The sequence below is a fragment of the Hoplias malabaricus genome, chromosome 2 (assembly GCF_029633855.1).
Source record: "Hoplias malabaricus isolate fHopMal1 chromosome 2, fHopMal1.hap1, whole genome shotgun sequence".
Classification (NCBI taxonomy): Eukaryota; Metazoa; Chordata; class Actinopteri; order Characiformes; family Erythrinidae; genus Hoplias; species Hoplias malabaricus.
In genome coordinates this window covers 83,581,035-83,600,941 of record NC_089801.1, presented here as the reverse complement: position 1 = coordinate 83,600,941, position 19,907 = coordinate 83,581,035, and the positions used below count along the sequence as shown (strand labels likewise).

Below are 19,907 nucleotides of genomic sequence, written 5' to 3'. Positions count from 1 at the left end.
GTATTTCATCAGTTTCATTTTCATTGAATACATATTAAGTGCTAATAATAATAAAATGATAACTCTCTAAATAAAATGTTTGAAATTTCATGACGTTCACGACTTTAGCCAAGTATTTGCTTTTTGTTTTAAATTAAATGCTTTCTGTAATAAACACCATGCACCTATTAATATTGAAGGCTACATGGTTCTAGGAAATAACACAATTCAGTCTAGTGCATGTGTAAAACCCATTAAATATACTCCAATGACATAAGTATTTAACAACATATAAACACACACCAAACCCCATAGCTTAGAAATAAAAGGTAGATATAATTTTACCACCCATAAAGCCCAGTAATAACTCAAGAAAACAAAACACCACTGAATCTGAATATCTTCTGACACCGGGTCCTGAAGAGGGCGCTCACATGGCTTCAGTCTTCATTACTGAGAGGAAGAAGAAAACAATGAGAACTGAACTTATATTAACTTCAGTACTCCAGTAACAAACAAAGTGTAACTGACCTCAGTAATTGGTGCAGATGCAGTTGAGCTGCTGGTTCTGTGGCAGACTGACCCACTGCTGTCCTCCACTCGAATCCAACGCTCCAGATCTCTCTCCAGAACCACAGTCTTCTCCCCCGTTCCCATTCCCTGGAGCCCAGTTCTGGTAGCAGATGGAGAACCCACTGACCCAGAACCAGAAGCCCTGTCTGCAGGTGTGACGTAGCTCCAGCCAAACGTGATCAGTGGAGGCTTTCTGAGCCACCTCTATCACCCAGGACTGGACCTTCTCAGAGTGAACTGAGACCAGGTCCCTATGGTTCTCCCTGCAGTATCTCAGAGCGTCCCACCAGGTCAGAGTCAGATTCACCAACACCAGTTTATCTGGAGAAGGAAGGAAAGTAGGATGTTTAAGGAACTTTGTGTGAGGTCAAACAATATATGATCAATTTTATAAAAGTGACATTACACTCACTCTGGTAGCAGATGAATGGGTTCATAAATTCACAGTTTACATCATGCCACTGCCCTTGGTCCTCCATATACACTGCAGCACATTTCTCAAATCCACCCAGGTTATTTGGCTGGCCAGACTTCCAGTATCGGAATGAGGAGATACTCTGGTCTGACCACTGACAGGAGTCGTTGAACAGACCGATCCACACATTACTACTACTACTTGTAGTTGTCATACTCCAGATCTGCTGGTTGTCACTCTGGTCTCTAACACTGGTCAGATCTGTGTAGTTATCTCTGCAGTAGCTCTGAGCTTCACGCCAGGTCTTTGCATCAGAAATAAACCTATATGTTTGATTATGGGCCTTGTTTCCTGAAAATCACAAGATTCAGCAGCAAAAAAAGCAGTTAAAGTATGCTGAAACTACTAGTTTTATTAAGTCAGATATGGTTTCAGCCACATTCACATTCATATACCTGTATAAAGCTAAGCACATAACCAAGACTTTTTCACAGGAAGAAAGTCTACTAAAGAACTGTAGTTTCTGAGTGTCTGTGCTAAAGTTAATTACTGATTAAATTGGGATCACATCAGACCAGCATGACTGTAATTAATCACAATGAGGATTAAATAAGCTGATTTGGTTCATAGGTGGTTGCTGATGGATTCATAGCAGCAGTATTTTAGTAAAATACACTGCAGTTGGACGTGGCTCGTTGGAATTCACTAAAAGAAATCGGTAAATGCGGATATTTGCTGTCTACAACACGCAAGTCAATTTTCCATATGAATCTTTTAGAAATGCTCTCAATAAAGATAGTTTTACATTTCTGAGCTGTAATGGTACAAATCATGTTATCTGAGCTTTATTTTTACTGTTATTCTCAGATAAATACAGGCTTCCCTGTTCCAGAAATGTTAGCTGTTTGGACATGAGTGTTTTAGTCAGATAGCGATGAACTAAATTACTATTTTGTGTTTTCTAATGTTTATATTCCTGTTTTAACATTCTCCTAAATTTCAGTTCAGAGTGTGTAACTTTGTTTTATTGTGTGATTAGTTCTAATAATGTATATCATTCTGTGTTTTCCTCTTTTATGGCGTTTAGATTCATTCATTACTTTTTCTAACACTCTTGAAGGATTAAGGTGAAGGTTAAGTGTAGGTTGAGGTTTAAGTGTATGAGATAGCATTCGGTCTACTCAATGTTTCTAATATTTGTAGCTTAGTGTTATTTTATTTAGGCCAGAATGTTTTCCCTTCCAAGTTTCAGGGTTCTTCAGGTCATGGGGCTCTGGATCTGTCCTAGCACTAACAAAACAATGCTAACCTGATGAAAACACTAAAGGTCTCTAAACTCATCCTTACTTTTTAAATTAAATGTACTAAGCCTAAAGGCTGTAAATTTGTTTGTGCCCAGTGACCCACCACCACCCTGAACTGGATAAGGGCTGCAGACTGCGAATGAATAGTTAATTTAGCTGACTGCTGTTTATTTTTAGTATGCTGTCTGCCAAATTAAAGATACTATATGTATATAATGGCTTAACAATAAATTAATGTCAACTAACAGTGGCACAGTCCAAATTGGTCCGAGGCCCTGCTCGGCTGAGTCACTACTCCCTGTGTGAGGGTTCATGTGTGAAGACACACTCTCCTTCATTGATCGGCAGTTCCCTGAACTGAACTCGGAGTCGGCACACGACACACAAATACTCTGTATATTAATTTTTTTCAGATGCGGTAAACGTTGCACGTTGAGACACCTTGCCACATGCAGTAATCTCCGTGATCACCCACACATACACATGGATAACATACCACACCAGTACGCAGAAATCAGTGACAACAACACTACCTTAAACAGCGTGGTGGTGCCCAATACATGTTTGGGAAAGATATTTTTTAACCATTCAAATAGATGTCTACATACATTTAAGGCCAGAAGGCCTAGTTATGTAAGAAATGTATATGATTTTCAGTGTTGTGTGTGTGATCTTACCATCATAACACACAAAAGAGTATTGATGACCACAGATAACATCCACCCAGGTTCCATCATATTTCTGCATCGCAACACAGAACTCACTCCCTCCAGCATTGTTTGGTTCTCCACTGCTCCACTTCCTGTACTCCGCTCCCTCTCTGTACATATCTCCATCACCCAGAGACCACTGCCATCTCCCAGGGTTCACTCTGTTTAGACCGATCCATACATAATCTGTGGCTTTGTTTTGCAGAGTGGAACTGAGCATCTTCATCTCCTCCATGTTGCTGACGGTGGCCAGATCAGTGTATTTCTGTCTGCAGTAGCTCTGAGCTTCAGTCCAGTTTTTAGCTTCATTCACAAAGTGATATTGATGAGGAATGTGTCCTGACACACCACAGACAGCTGAGAAAAACATGCAAACCAGAATCTAATATTATTAGTGCTGTCCTGACACTATTAATAGTGTTATGTTCACATCAGCAGACATTGGAGATTCTCACTGATAGGACACAATGAGTACTGGACAATTACAAGAACAATACGTATTCAAATTGTTCAAATTCTACAGTTCACAATATCATCTACAAATTCAGGAACTGAAAAAAATAAAACTTTGGCCTTTAAGCCCTCAGACACCTCTGCATTAATAATTGAATCCTTCACCACAGTGGCTTTTTGAAAGTCAATTCTCAGTAAACCCAGTTTACAAACAGAAGTGAAAACACTCACCTGAGAAAAGGTAGATGAGAGAAAGCCACTTCAGATCCATTTCTGAGAGAAAAAGTATTAATATGTGTGTTGTGAATTTTCTGATGTCATTTTCCCCATGTGTCATGAGATTATAGTTGGGGCGGTGCCTGTGCTTCATTTCTTTTTTAAATACAGTGAGGAGCTGTGAATTTTAGTAACATTCTCATGGTGTTGTTAGAATAACTACAGAGAAGTTTGGAGATTGTGTCTAATGTCCAACATGATCATAATTATAATTTTAGTAAGTTTATCCTTGGCTCTTACAATGTCTACAGCCTGATTGCCATTTCTGTCTTCAAGAGAAATGTATTTATTTTTTGATCAAGGTCTAATCAGGTAATATCTAGAACCTGTCTGAGATCTCAGTGTATTTACTAACACCACAAAGTATATGTATCTAGTGCGTTGAAAAGTGTGTTCTTAATTTTCTGAAAAATAGGGTTTTTGTAGGTTTTTCTCAGTGTAGTTCAGTGATGTTCCTCAGAGTGATTCTCCAGTTCTTTTGGAGTGTGTACCTCACAGTAACTGGGTCACTATGTAGAACTTTCTCTTTATCCAGTGTCCACTATGAAAACTAACCCCAGCAGAAGACTGGAGCAGCTTCTTTAGCTCAACATGAAACATGAATCCTACCTCTGTGTTGGTTCTGTTCCCCTCTCGGTGTCCACTTCTGTCGTATTCTCTTCTCCCTGTGACTCTGTATCTCTCTCTATCCTCTCTCTCTTATCTCTTATCTCTCCACACCTTCATTTACATCACATATAGGTCTGAGCCTTTGTCTGTTCCAGGGAAAGCCACTTTGCATGAATTCCTTCATCACACACTCAGTGACAAGAGACGACTGTGTTTGTTATCAAACCTTCAGACTCATTCAGTCCAGTTGCAATCCAGAGGATTTAATGGAATTAAGTCACATACAGTGTTAGTTCTCAATGAGACTGTCATAATTTATCACCTTATTGAATGTACGTTCCTGGACTGCAGTTTTTATAGCTATTGATGATAAACTCTGGGTTATTGTAATAACAGCTAACGTGACTCTCTGAGAAAAGAGGAAACATTTTATTAAAATTTGACACCGATGTTATCAGCAGATAATCTGCTCTGCTCTGAGATGCTTTGCATATCTCCATCTACCAGCACAAAGACAGCTTTGACCACCTTATGTCCATTAGAACTAAATAAATGATCAAACGTCCACAATGTCACTAAGTAAGTATAAGTTTTAAAGTTAGTGAAGTGAGTCTTTAGTGTTCACCCACTCTGGACACAAGCTGTAATATCTCTGTAGAAAAGCATTGACTGGTAGAATGTGGACCTCTGAAGCAGATGGTGGATGAATGAATGAAAATAATGTTTAATAAAAAATATATTCAACCATGAAAACTCTGTAATGCATTTTGAAGATAAAAATGTTATTTTGGACCGTTTTCAAAGTAATTAAAATTTAGAAAATATCAAAAAGGTCCAAAATACACCCTCCCTCTTCGGGGAGGCGTGTTCGTTACGGAAGAGTTGCAGACACCAGTCAAGTGAAGTTCAAAGCAAATCAAAGTATTTATTTAACAATACTGGATCCAGGAGAACTAATACATGAGAACCATTTAATACCCCTCCCAAGTAAAGCTCTGACCTACCAAGATCTGACTCCAACAGTTATACCCCAGATGACGTATAGCCTGTGGTGAGGCGTTTCTGGCTGATTAGCGTATATTAATATGCATAATTTCACGTGTTAGTACTCAGCTCTTCATGTGCAAGATTCAAGTGCATGCCGTGACCCCGAAGACATTCATTATGGTTGACAATGGGCCTCTCTTCCCAACACTCCTCTCCCGTGTGACCACAATTTAGGGAGTCATACATGCACTTCAAGGTCAACAACATGCCCCTACACTTCAGCCCTCCTGAGCCAACACTAAGATTAATGTCAGTGTGCTAAAAGCCTGGAGTGCACATCTGTTCAAGGTTAGATGTTAAGAATTAAGAATGTGTAAATATCACGTTAGTTATCATGCCATTTAGTTAGTCGTGCAGGATCAAAAAATGTTTAACTACATATGTAAGTAATACATAAATGCTGGTTAGTCATTCATATAAATGCATATAAGGTACAAGATTTCACACAATGAGTATGTAGTTATAAATGCTAATTTTAACTAATCATCATTTAAGGATATTTGTCCACAAACACAAAGTAATAAAATTGTTTTCCCACGACAATTTACACATATATTTTAACGGGAACAATAATGATGTTGCACACATACCATGTTTTTCTTCTCTCAGTGACTCTCTCTCTTTTTCCCTCTGTTTTCTCTCTTATATCTGATCTCTCCATCCCTTCCTCTTTACCTCAGACTGATAATCAGTTTCACCAGAACACACTTTGCATAAAGTCCCTTCCAGACATGTTCAGTGACAACAGCCTGTTTTTGACGTTAAGTTTTTAGGACCCTGAGTCAGTCCATTTCTTTGAAGATATGATGGCACTCAAACCTGAAGATTATTTTGGACAAATGTTAATAATAATGTAAATAATCTGAATTTTTCATCTTTTTGATGAAGAAAATTGTAAACTTTAAAGATTCCTGAGGCGAAAGTTTTAATAAACTGTGGAGTACCTTGTTGAAAGTCATGCCATCAGTTAACTTCTAACAAAAATAATTCACAGTTTTTTTTTTAAATCACCTGTGCCTCAGACAAAACTCACATCTGAAAATATCATCTGTAGTAAGTGGGTCATACAAAAAAATTCCAAAATAATTCGAAAGATTATATCTACACACCAACATCCTGGATTACACTCAGCTGCAAATGATGCTCAGTCCACTTTACTCAGTGTCAGCTGTGAGTTAGCAGGTTATAATGCTCCCATGAACCATGACTGGGCTGTGGAACAGTGGACCTGTGTTCCCTGGAGTGTTGGAGCACTATCTAATACATTTAAGGTGAGTTGGGAGTTCATCCAGCACCAGAACCTGACCACATTAACGCTCAGATACAAGGATATAATCAGGTCTACACAGCAGATTTCAAAGATTTGGTTCAAAATATGACGCAGACTTAGAAAAAGTGATGTTAGAAGAGGTTTTCCTCATTGTTCTTATCTCTTTCCATGTTTCTGGGAGTCTGTAGAAGGGTGAATTTGTCAATGAATGAAATGTAGATGAATGTTAAGGAATCTCATGATAAGGACAACTGTGTTTGTGGGTGAAACTGATGGCTGTGCGCTCAGAGTATCCTAAGATTCCTCTGTGAGTAACAGGTGTAGGATGTGTTTCCTGAGACTGGAAGTTAATGAACTCTCAAATCCTCCTGTAACCAGTCCATGAAGCTGGAGCTTTTTAGAGCTGTGTCTGTGTGTGACATTAATATATAACGACATATGGAGTGTTCCCAAAACAACCTGTAACATCGTAAACACACACACCTTGCTAAGTGAGCTTACTTCTTTGGATTTTTAAACCAACTTTTCTTACATATGTCAGCTATAATACTGAAAACAGATAGAATTTAACAAACACTGAAATACAGAATTTAAACCCCTGACCTAGATTGTGTTTTCTTCTTTGTTGTTCCTAACATGTGTCAGTTGTTATATACTTTGATGAATGAATACATATAAGCAAATGTTTTGTAATAATTCATACAGACAAGTATTCATTGTAAAAGTGGGAATAAAAAATAAATTATACCCCACATTCCACATGATTTAATAAAGTTTATTACTTATATATCTGAGGAAACTGATAAAACAGGTAAACAGAGCAAAAGGTGAATAAGATTTAGAACATTGGAAAATTCCAAAAGGAGCATAATATTTAGATTAAAAGTGAACAAAATACTTAAATCTGACATTTGGAAATAAAATGTTTTCCAAAGGGCCTATTCTTATCAGCATCATTACTGTAGATTTGTTCATCATTAACAAACGAAATCATCAAGGTGTTTACAAGAGGCATTATAAATGAATCTGGAGGTTTTTTCATAGAAGATAATTCAGTTCAAAATTCTCCCTAATTTCAATAAAAGATAACAATAACACTCTAACAGTACATGTGTCAAGGAAATAACCTATTCAGTCTAAATCAAGTTTAAACTCTGTATTGTATAATACATAAATACATATAGAAATCCCCATAGAATATGCTTTAAACTAGATGTGTCCACTCAAACTAATTCTGCTCGTTTCCTGACCGAGGAACACACAGTTTAGGAAAAAGAAAGGTTCGATCTACACACCAAACATCACAGTTTAGAATCAAAGTGTAAATATTACTTCACCACCCATAAAGCCCAGTAATAACTCAAGAAAACAAAACACCACTGAACCTGAGGATCTTCTGACACTGGGTCCTGAAGAGGGCGCTCACCTGGCTTCAGTCTTCATTTCTGAGAGGAGGAAGAAAACAATGAGAACTGTACTTATTTTAACTTCAATATTCCAGTTACAAACAAACTGTAACTGACCTCAGTAATTGGTGCAGATGAAGTTGAGTCTCTGGGACTCAGGCAGACTGACCCACTGCTGTCCTCCACTCGATCCCACCGCTCCAGATCTCTCTCCAGAACCACAGTCTTCTCCCCCGGTCCCGTTCCCTGGAGCCCAGTTCTGGTAGCAGATGGATTCTCCACTGACCCAGAACCAGAAGTTGAGGGTGCAGGTGTGACGTAGCCCCAGCCAAACGTGATCAGTGGAGGCTTTCTGAGCCAACTCCATCACCCAGGACTGGACGTCCTCAGAGTGAACTGAGACCAGATCCACATAGTTCTCCCTGCAGTATCTCAGAGCATCTTTTCAGGGCAGAGTCAGATTCACCAACACCAGTATTTCTGCACACAACAGGACAGAGGTCAGCGAGAAACACAGTGCAGTTCAGCATATTTGATTTTAAAATATTAAATGATTAGATATATATAACTCATGAATAATGAATCAGTGAATCATGACGCACTCTCTTGGCAGACGAAGGGGTACTCCTCATCACAGGTCAGATTAGTCCACTGACCATCCTCGGTCACTACGGCACACTGCTGCTTTTCATTTTTACCATAATTATCTGGTCCAGATGTCCAGTATCTGAATGAGGAGTTACTCTGATCTGACCACTGCCAGGAGTCATTGAACAGACCGATCCAGACATCATTCTTGTTTTGAGATGACTTTGATAAACCCCAGATCTCATCGTTCATTTTCTGGTTCCTCACAGTGACCAGATCTGTGTAGTGTTCTCTGCAGTAGCTCTGAGCTTCATGCCAGGTCTTTGTCTCATTCATAAATATATATCTGTGAGTGCTTTTCATTTCTGAAACATTAATTCAGTCAGAATTTATAATTTTCCAGATCCATTTAATAAAGTGATAATGCTTTACATTAATCTGAATCTGGGAGTTCTTACCATCATAACACACAAAAAGGGTGTAGTGTATTACATTTGTCATCATTCCATTTTCCATTGTTACAAACTATTGTGACACAGTACTCTATCCCTCACAGTTGTCTGGTTGATTTGGGTGCCAGTTCCGATACTCCTGTTCCTCACTGTAGAGACCTCCACCACCCAGAGTCCACAGCCATCTCCCAGTGTTCCCTCTGTTTAGACCGATCCACACTGAGCTGGTAGTTTTATCTTTGAGAGTCATGTTCAGGTTCTTCATCTCCTCCATGTTGTTGACGGTGGCCAGATCAGTGTAGTTCTGTCTGCAGTAGCTCTGAGCTTCAGTCCAGTTTTTAGCTTCATTCACAAGAACATACTGATAAGGAACGTCTGCAGATATCCCACACACAGCTGTAAAGAAAACCAGGAAAACTCTAGTTTAGTGGAAATGAACACACCTAACAGTGTTTTACAAATTCTGTAAAGCTGCTTTGTGACATCAACTGTAAAAAGCAGTATCTAAATACAATTTGATTTCATTTCATTTCCACAGTGTTTAAACAAACAATCACTGATTTATTCAATACTCTCTAAAACAACAAAAGTACTGGACAAATATCATCAGTGTTGTTACCTGATATTTTTTACTAGATTTTATCCAGATACTTGGTCAGAAACATGCAAATGTATAGCAAATACATGTACTGTAACTGTATATCCACTAGTAGCAATATCTGGGGTCAAAGCACTAATTTACAAATATATCCCAAAGCAGCAATACCATTTAGCTAGTGATCACTGCTACATCTGCTAATGTCTTAAACAACAACATCTGAAGTTGACTTTATGTAGAAATTATTATTAATATTGTGTGTAGGTCATAATAAATTAATGCAGAATTTATTCATTGTCACAGGGCCACAGTGGGTATGGACCCTATCAGGAATTATTGGGTGTAAAGTGAGAGTACACGCTGGAATGCGGGAAGGCACCAATCCTTCACAAGGCAACACTCACATTCACACCTATGGACACTTCAGTTGGCAATCCACCTACCAACGTGTGTTTTTGGAGTGTGGGAGAAAACCGGAGGACCGGTAGGAAACCCACGCAGACACAGGGAGAACACACCACACTCCTCAGTCACCGGGAGGAAACCCATGCAGACATAGGGAGAACACACCACACTCCTCGCAGACAGTCACTGGAAGGAAACCCATGCAAACACGGAGAACACACTGCACTCCTCACAGACACAGGGAGACCACACTACACTCCTCACAGACCCTCACCCAGAGGAAACCCATGCAGACACGGAGAACACACCAATCCTTACAGACAGTCATCCGGTGAAAACCCACACAGACCCAGGGAGAAAACACCACACTCCTCACAGATAGTCACCCGGAGCAGGACTCGAACCCACAACCTCCAGGAGCCTGGAGCTGTGACTGAGAAACAACCTGCTGCACCACTGTGCAACCACTATCTACTAATTCTTTAGAAAACAATTTAAAATATACATAAAAATCACACACACAAACAAACAATCTCTGACCCGAGAAAAGGAACAAGATGAAAATGCTCCTCAGGTCCATTTCTAAAAGACAATTCAGAAGAATTTCACTTTACATATTTCTGAACATCAGCAATAAAATATGAAAGTTTACCAATAGTATGTTCTCTGACTGTAGAGATTATATTAAAATCTAGAATGTTCCCCCTGGTTGTCACGTATCATGGAGCGGACTGACAGAAGCGGACACACTCACTAAAACACAGAATGCTTTATTTAAACTAAAGTTAACAAAACAAAGGCAGGCAGACTTGGACCGAAAAACTTAAACAGAGACCCAGACTAAAGAGACAGATACCGAATAAACCTAAACAGAGAACTAGACAGACAGAGATAAACCTTGACAAAGGGGCTTAAACAGAGACCTGAACAGAGAGAGCTAAAAGACCACAGACAGAAACAATGAGTACACAAAGCACAGGAAAGGAAACACTAACTGACCAGAGAAACAAAATAGAGAGGCACAAGAAAGAGAACAGACAGAACGAACCGAAGCGAGGGACAAAGACTGGACTGAGTAACAAGAATACAGAAGCAAAACAACGTGACAAGGAATAGGAACAGGAATGAGAACAACACAAAACGATATGACTAGAAGAGGGAAAGAGACATGACATGACTAGGAAGCAAAGCAAAACAAAACAACCAGGAAAGAGTAAGACATATAACGACATGACTTTGACTTGGAACCTGACAAAACAAAGGTGAAATGTACAACAAGGGGAACTGAAAGAATGGGACTTAAATACCAAACACAGACAAGACACACCTGAGACAGATAATGAGAGGGCAGGGTAACAAATGAGACACAGACACGGAGGCGGAACAAAGGCGGGACTAGGGCGGAGACAAGGACAATAACAGACAAAGCCATGTGCAGAAAGAGAACTTGGCGAGGAAAACTGGCATGACAGGACAAGGGCGTGACACTGGTCAATTTAGTTTTTATTTTTTATTTATTTATTTATTCATTTATATAAGTTTTATCATTGTTCTTATTTACAACAGCATCCTGGCAAACATCAAAGGTTTACATGGAAATAAATTAATGGATATTGTCACTGTCTAGAGGAGAAAAAAAGAACAGCATTTTTAAGGATTTCAAGAACTCTTGATGAATGAACCAATAGAAATGCTCAAAAATTACTGAGAAAGAAACCTATCACTTTTTTATATCACTATTTTTTGGAGATCAATTTTTTATTTGTTTATTTGATTAGTTTTTGATAGTGACAGTATTAGATGAAATGAAATATAGAGGAAGAAACCTCTTTAAAAAAAAGCTATATGAGAATATATGAAGCAGTAGAAAATATTAGATCAAATGAACTGAATCAAACAGCACAGAAGTAAGTTGATGAATCAGTAACGATGTTTGTGGTGTTAAAAGTTGAGACCGACATAAATAACTTTAATTTGAATGTTTCCTGAAGTGTATTCCACTCTTTTGTGGAAGAAGACAATGATAAAATGTCGAAAGCAGAAATAGTTTAAGGGTTTGTTTTAGTTGGATGTACACCGTGGACCAAATATCAGATATAGGTAGATACCGGCTGTATTAAACATTTTTAGAAATGTTGGTGACTGACCAATGAGAGTGTTGTAAATGAGTGTGAACCTGTGTATATTGTGAAGAGTGTGTAAAACACCCCTGTAACTTCATTACCTGTGTTTTCACAGATTTTATCTCTAGACTCTAACTCTGGTAATAAATCCAAACACCTGGGTTTTTTAGAATTCTAGACTTGAGGGATTTTTTACACAATACTTCATTATTCTCTGTTTTATACTTTAAAATGTTCAGGGAAATTCTAGAACCAGTTTGGGATCCCAGTGTAATTTAATAACGTTGCTTAAAGTAATTTTCATACATTTTAATTTTAATTATTGAATTAATCATAATTCACACTAGAAAATGTCCAATATCCAAAATAATTATGGAATATTTGAAAATATGTAATTATTCAGCTATTATCTAGAACCTGTTTAAGATCACAGTGTAGTTCTCCAGTTCTTTTGGAGTGTGTACCTCACAGTAACTGGGTCACTATGTAGAACTTTCTCTTTATCCAGTGTCCACTATGAAAACTAACCCCAGCAGAAGACTGGAGCAGCTTCTTTAGCTCTGAGTTAATGTTAATGAAACATGAATCCTACCTCGGTGTTGGTTCTGTTCTCCTCTCGGCTTCCACTTCTGTCGTCTTCTCTTCTCCCCGTGACACTGTATCTCTCTCTCTCTCTCTCTCTCTCTCTCTCTCTCTCTCTCTCTCTCTGTCTCTGTCTCTCTCTCTCTCTCTCTCTCTCTCTCTCTCTCTCTCTCTCTCTCCAAGCCCCTCCTCTTTACCTCCGACACCAGCCTGATGGACGTCTGCTTCACCAAAACATGTTTTGCATAAAAGTCAGGTGCAGCACACGTCCAGTCAACAACAACCTCTTGTTTTTGATATTAACCCTTTAGGGCCCTGAGACTGTTGTAGTGAGGTGTCAGTGGTTTTACACAAACCATGATTTTCAAATGAATTATTTTCTATTTTATGAATTATTTCTTTGAGCTACAACTCACATGAGATGAAGAATTCAGCTCCTTTGGCACACTCTACAGATCATGTTCTCACCGCACTTCCAGAAGGTGCAAGACCAACCAAAATGTCATCAGTCCTGATTCTCATAGACCACCCTGCAGTCTTCGATGCAGTCGACCACCTGTCTGTCCCTCACCAGCTTTAAATCACCGGCTCTGCACAGCAGTGCTTTACATTGTACCTGGATGTTCAGCTCATGATATCACTAAGGTAACAACTGGTGCTTCTGGTTTCATTTGTAATTTTGTTTGTTTCATCATGGTATTATCATATATTTTTACACGTGTGGTTTTACAGAGACTCCTATGTGTTAAGAATATTATAAAAACAGTCCTGTAGATTATATTTAATAGAAATAAATATCAGACACTGAAATCATTAGGTCACACTGACGTCCAGAACGTAAACACAGGCTTTAGGACGTGGAAACACCAGGGTCATGTGGGTTCAGGATGTGTGCCGGTGATTTGCATTCACAGTTTACAGGCGTCAGACAGGTGTAAACACACTACGTCAGCATGAGTTTCTGGACGTTTCTGAAAGGAAGGGTATGAACAAGGAAAGAGTTTATGAAAATTACACAGTGATGTTATCAGCAGCTGCTCTGCTCTGAGATGGTTTGCTCACCTCAGTCTAATAAACACCAACCCAGCAGTGACCACCTTATGTCCAGTAGAACTAAATACATGTCCAAATGTCCACAACGTCCAAATGTAAGGACAGTGTTTGTAGTTAGTGAGGTCTGCGTCTTTAAGCTGCACACATTGTAGACAACGGTTGTAATAACTCCATAGCCAAGCACTGACTGGTAGAATGGGATGCTCTGAAGCAGCTGCACATGAGGATGAGACCACCATGCCCAAAACTAAAGTGTGGATTTGAAGTTTAGAAATACCCATAGTCTCAGCAGGGACTTCTGATGTTCTGGGGGCTGTAGATGTGTGAATGTTCTACAAATAGTAGGATGATCATTCGAGGCTTAAACTGATTTAGACATTTGGTCCAAAGCATTCGTTCACCTTCAGGCTTTTGTTTTCATCATTTAAGTTTCAATAATTTAAAGACAGATAAAAAGGTAAAAACCAAACAAGTGCCTATAATTTTAGGGGTAAACAATGTGTTACTGGGTGCTGAGGATAATAGACCAGCTATTTCTTTACTTGTAAGACAACTTACATAATTTTAAGCAAGAACAATAACGTATTATGGAATTTACTCACCATTTTCTGAAAGTAGACAATATGTACCTCAAAGGGCCAAAATGTTTAAAATAGTCTATCACAAAACCATGGAGGTTTTATTTGGTTGTTCTGTGATAAAAACAAGTACATTTGAGTTTATTTTAAAATATTTTGGCCTGGGAGGTGTTCCATAGTGCTCTTTCAGTCATAAGCACCCCTTTACTGTGCACCTCTGGGGTGCTACCTCCCTCTCATGGGCCCAGAGAGTGAGGCGCACCCCTCCCCCGGGTGATAGGACTCCGCTGACAGCCGGTAGCCTCTCATTGGTCCACAGCTACACTGAATCTAAGAAGGAACGCCCTGAATTTAGAATTCACAAAGAGTTTACAGCAAAACTCCCCATTGCAGAGGCACCATGAGCTCCAGAACAGGAAAATACTCAGGAAATAAACGCATGTTTACTGTGGCATTGTGGACAATGGATTCTCTTTTGGAATTTTTCTCTGGTGCGGCGCCTGTCCTGAGACTGTGTTAGTGATTGTTACAGACAGAATATGAAGAGACCTTACATGTCTGTTATGGTTTAAAAGTCTGGCGTCCTGCTCCAGGTGCAAACAGTCAATACAGAGCAGGGTGGGCTCTCTGTATTTTCTGGAGAATGGTGGAGTGTAGTTGTGTTACTTCTGAAACATATGAGTTGCTGTTGAGGACTGTGTGAAAAAATCATTAGACGCTATAAACTAATCAATTTTGATCAACAAATATAGGTCCGCCCCCTCCAGGGTGTCTTCCTGCCTTGCGCCCCATGATTCCAGGTAGGCTCTGGACACACCACAACCCTGAACTGGATAAAGGTTACAGATGATGAATGAATGAATATAGGTCAGTTAGAGGGCGTGTGCACCAAGAAGATACTGAGGACGGTCCTGATTTTTTGGGTGAATCTGATAATTGTAGGTGAGTCTGAGTATCCTAAGATTCCTCTGTAAACACCAGGTGTAGGGTGTGTTTTCTGAGGCTGTAACTTAACGATCTACCATTCAGTCAAACTCTAATCACTTTAATGTTGCCATTGTGTTTGAGATTCTCAGACCCCCTTGTAACCAACCCATGAAACTGGACCTGTTTTAGACCTGTGTGTGGCATTTATATATAAGACATATGTACAACCAGTAACATATTGTACCACCCATACACAGCCCTTGAGTTACTGCATATATTTCTTGCCCCAAAACTCTTTCTTCATTTCATTTTAACCAAACTATCTTACATAAAACAGCTATAATAATAACTTTAATTTATTTGTCTGTTGTTCCTAGCATGTTTCTGTTGTTTTACTCATAAACTGAACAATGACTGATCGACATTTTATAAAACAAGTTGTACAGAGATGACTTTTGCATTTGTTTTAGTAGAGCATGATGACATGATGATTTACAGTCAAAATTTCATAATATTTTATACAGTATTTTATTGTTTTTTTTAATAAATTTGTGACAAAATTGGTGTATAGACAGTAATGATGATGATACAGTGATACACAAAATAAAAAAGCACACAAAATAAAAAAAAGAACTGTAAAAATAGATCAAACTTGAAACAATGTTTAAAACTGACATTTAAAGACCATGGTCTTGAACAATGTGTCCATTCAACAAACTCATTCTGTTTGTTTCGTGACTGAGGACCACATGTATTTCAGGAAGAAAACCATTCATCTGCGCACTAAACATCCAACATTGTTATCAAAATGTACATATTTACTCACCACCCATTAAACCCAGTAATAATGCAAGAAATCATACACATCACTGAACGTAAGGATCTTCCCACTGAGGATCTTCTGTGTCTCAGAAAGGGAACACACCTGGCTTCAGTCTTCATCTTTGAGAAGAGAAAGAACCAGTGAGTGTTACAATGTCCACTTCAATATTCCAGTGACATACAAAGTGTAACTGACCTCAGTAGTTGGAGCAGATGAAGTTGAGCTGCTGGTTCTGTGGCAGACTGACCCACTGCTGTCCTCCACTCGATTGCACCGCTCCAGATCTCTCTCCAGAACCACAGTCTTCTACCCCGGTCCCGTTCCCTGGAGCCCAGTTCTGGTAGCAGATGGACTCTCCACTGACCCAGAACCAGAAGTTGAGAGTGCAGGTGTGACGTAGTCCCAGCCAAACGTGATCAGTGGAGGCTTTCTGAGCCAACTCCTTCACCCAGGACTGGACCTCCTCAGAGTGAACTGAGACCAGGTCCACATGGTGCTCCCTGCAGTATCTCAGAGCGTCTTTCCAGGTCAGAGTCTGATTCACCAACAGAAGTATTTCTGGAGACAACACAGTGCAGTTCAGCATAATATTTGATTTTAAAATGTTAAATGGTTATATATATATATATAAACTCATGAATATTGAATCTGTGAATCATGACACACTCTCTTGGCAGACAAAGGGGAGCTCCTCATCACAGGTCAGATTAGTCCACTGACCATCCTCGGTCACTACGGCACACTGCTGCTGTCCATTTTCACCATAACTATCTGGTCCAGACCTCCAGTATCGGAAAGAGGAGCTACTCTGATCTGACCACTGCCAGGAGTCGTTGAACAGACCGATCCAGAAATCATCGTTTCGAAATGACTTTGATAAATCCCAGATCTCCTGGTTCTCCATCTGATTCCTCACAGTGACCAGATCTGTGTAGTGTTCTCTGCAGTAGCTCTGAGCATCATGCCAGGTCTTTGTCTCATTCATAAATATATATCTGTGAGTGCTGTTCTTTTCTGAAACATTGATTCAGTCAGAATTTAGAATTTTCCAGATCCATTTAATAAAGTGATAATACTTTGCATGAATCTGAATCTGGGAGTCTTACCTTCATAACACACAAAAGGGTGTGTTATATTACACCTATCGTCATTCCATCCTCCTTTTTGATTTCCAAATATTGTTCCACAGTACTCTATCCCTCCAGCATTGTCTGGTTGTCCCGAGTTCCAGTTCCTGTACTCTGCTCCCTCTCTGTACAAATCTCCATCAGCCAGAGACCACAGCCATCTCCCAGTGTTCCCTCTGTTTAGACCGATCCACACTGAGCTGATAGTTTTATCTTTGAGAGTCGTGTTCAGGTTCTTCATCTCCTCCATGTTGTTGACGGTGGCCAGATCAGCGTAGTTCTGTCTGCAGTAGCTCTTAGATTCATTCCACTTTTTAGCTTTATTCACAAGAACATACTGATAAGGAACGTCTGCAGATATCCCACACACAGCTGTAAAGAAAACCAAATAAAGTCTAGTTTAGTGGAAATGAACACACTTTAGTGTTTTACAATTTCTGTAAAGCTGCTTTGTGACATCATCAACTGTAAAACGCAGTATCTAAATACAATTTGATTTGATTTGATTTCCACACAGTGTTTAAACAAAGAATCACCACTGGTTTATTCAATACTCTCTAAAACAACAAAAGTACTGGACAAATATCATCAGTGTTGTTACCTAATATTTTTTACTAGATTTTATCCAGATACTTGGCCAGAAACATGCAAATGTATAGCAAATACATGTACTGTAACTGTATATCCACTAGTGGCAATATCTGGGGTCCAAGCAGTAATTTACAAATATATCCCAAAGCAGCAATACCATTTAGCTAGTGATCACTGCTACATCTGCTAATGTCTTAAACAACAACGCCTGAAGTTGACTTTATGTAGAAATTATTATGACTATTGTGTGTAGGTCATAATAATAAACTAACGCATAATTTATTCATTGTCGGTAACCCTTATCCAGTTCAGGGTCACGGTGGGTACGAACCCTATCAGGAATTATGGGGTGTAAGGCGGAAATACACCCTGGAAGGCGGGAAGGCACCAATCCTTCACAGGGCAACACACACTCGCACATTCACACCTATGGACACTTCAGTTGGCAATCCACCTACCAACGTGTGTTTTTGGAGCATGCGAGGAAACTGGAGCACCTGGAGGAAACCCACAGACACAGGGAGAACACACCACACTCCTCACAGACAGTCATCCGGAGGAAACCCATGCAGACACAGGGAGAACACACCACACTCCTCACAGACAGTCACCCGGAGGAAACCCACGCAGACACAGAGAGAACACACAACACTCCTCACAGACAGTCACCCGGAGGAAACCCACGCAGACACAGGGAGAACACACCACACTCCTCACAGACAGACACACGGAGGAAACCCACACAGACACGGGGAGAACACACCACACCCCTCACAGAAAATCACCCGGAGGTAACCCACGCAGACACAGGGAGAACACACCACACACCTCACAGACATTCACCCAGAGGAAAACCATGCAGACACGGGGAGAATACACCACAATCCTCACAGACAGTCACCCGGAGAAAACCCACGCAGATACAAGGAGAACACACCACACTCCTCACAGACAGTCACTCAGAGGAAACCCACGCAAACACAGGGAGAACACACCACACTCCTCACAGACAGTCACCCAGAGAAAACCCACGCAGACACAGAGAGAACACACCACACTTCTCACAGTCACCCGGAGGAAACCCACACAGACACAAGGAGAACACACCACACTCCTCACAGACAGTCACCTGGAGGTAACCCACACAGACACAAGGAGAACACACCACACTCCTCACAGACAGTCACCTGGAGGAAACCCACGCAGACCCAGGGAGAACACACCACACTCCTCACAGACAGTCACCTGGAGGTAACCCACACAGACACAAGGAGAACACACCACACTCCTCACAGACAGTCACCTGGAGGAAACCCATGCAGACACAAGGAGAACACACCACACTCCTCACAGACATTCACCCAGAGGGAACCCACGCAGACACAGAGAGAACACACCACACTCCTCACAGACAGTCACCCGGAGGAAACCAAAACAGACACATGGAGAACACACCACACTCCTCACAGACAGTCACCTGGAGGAAACCCACGCAGACCCAGGGAAAACACACTACACTCCTCACAGACAGTCACCCGGAGGAAACCCACGCAGACACAGGGAGAACACACGACACTCCTCACAGACAGTCACCTGGAGGAAACCCACGCAGACACGGGGAGAACACACCACAATCCTCAAAAACAGTCATCCGGAAGAAAGCCACGCAGACACGGGGAGAACACACCACACTCCTCACAGAAAATCACCCGGAGGAAACCCATGCAGACACAGGGAGAACACACCACACACCTCACAGACATTCACCCAGAGGAAACCCATGCAGACACGGGGAGAATACACCACACTCCTCACAGACAGTCACCCGGAGGAAACCCACGCAGACACAAGGAGAACACACCACACTCCTCACAGACAGTCACCTGGAGGAAACCCATGCAGACACAAGGAGAACACACCACACTCCTCAAAGACAGTCACCCGGAGGAAACCAATGCAGACACGGGGAGAACACACCACACTCCTCACAGACATTCACCTGGAGGAAACTCACGCAG

The 19,907-nt window shown here is 40.5% G+C and overlaps 1 protein-coding gene across 1 annotated transcript in view; it reads right to left on the bottom strand.

Moving 5' to 3' along the window:
* Positions 1 to 511: 511 nt before the first annotated feature.
* LOC136678729 (C-type mannose receptor 2-like) overlaps positions 512 to 19,907 on the bottom strand; it is a 32,135-nt gene continuing 12,739 nt past the window's right edge. Inside the window, exons 10-20 of the mRNA XM_066656847.1 lie at positions 17,278 to 17,670; positions 16,838 to 17,185; positions 16,370 to 16,729; positions 9,185 to 9,478; positions 8,645 to 8,938; positions 8,262 to 8,483; positions 8,063 to 8,081; positions 3,666 to 3,745; positions 2,949 to 3,338; positions 954 to 1,318; positions 512 to 907 (exon numbers count right to left, since the gene is read on the bottom strand). Coding sequence (XP_066512944.1) covers positions 512 to 907; positions 954 to 1,318; positions 2,949 to 3,338; positions 3,666 to 3,745; positions 8,063 to 8,081; positions 8,262 to 8,483; positions 8,645 to 8,938; positions 9,185 to 9,478; positions 16,370 to 16,729; positions 16,838 to 17,185; positions 17,278 to 17,670 — 3,161 coding nt within the window. The remainder of the gene's footprint in view (positions 908 to 953; positions 1,319 to 2,948; positions 3,339 to 3,665; positions 3,746 to 8,062; positions 8,082 to 8,261; positions 8,484 to 8,644; positions 8,939 to 9,184; positions 9,479 to 16,369; positions 16,730 to 16,837; positions 17,186 to 17,277; positions 17,671 to 19,907) is intronic.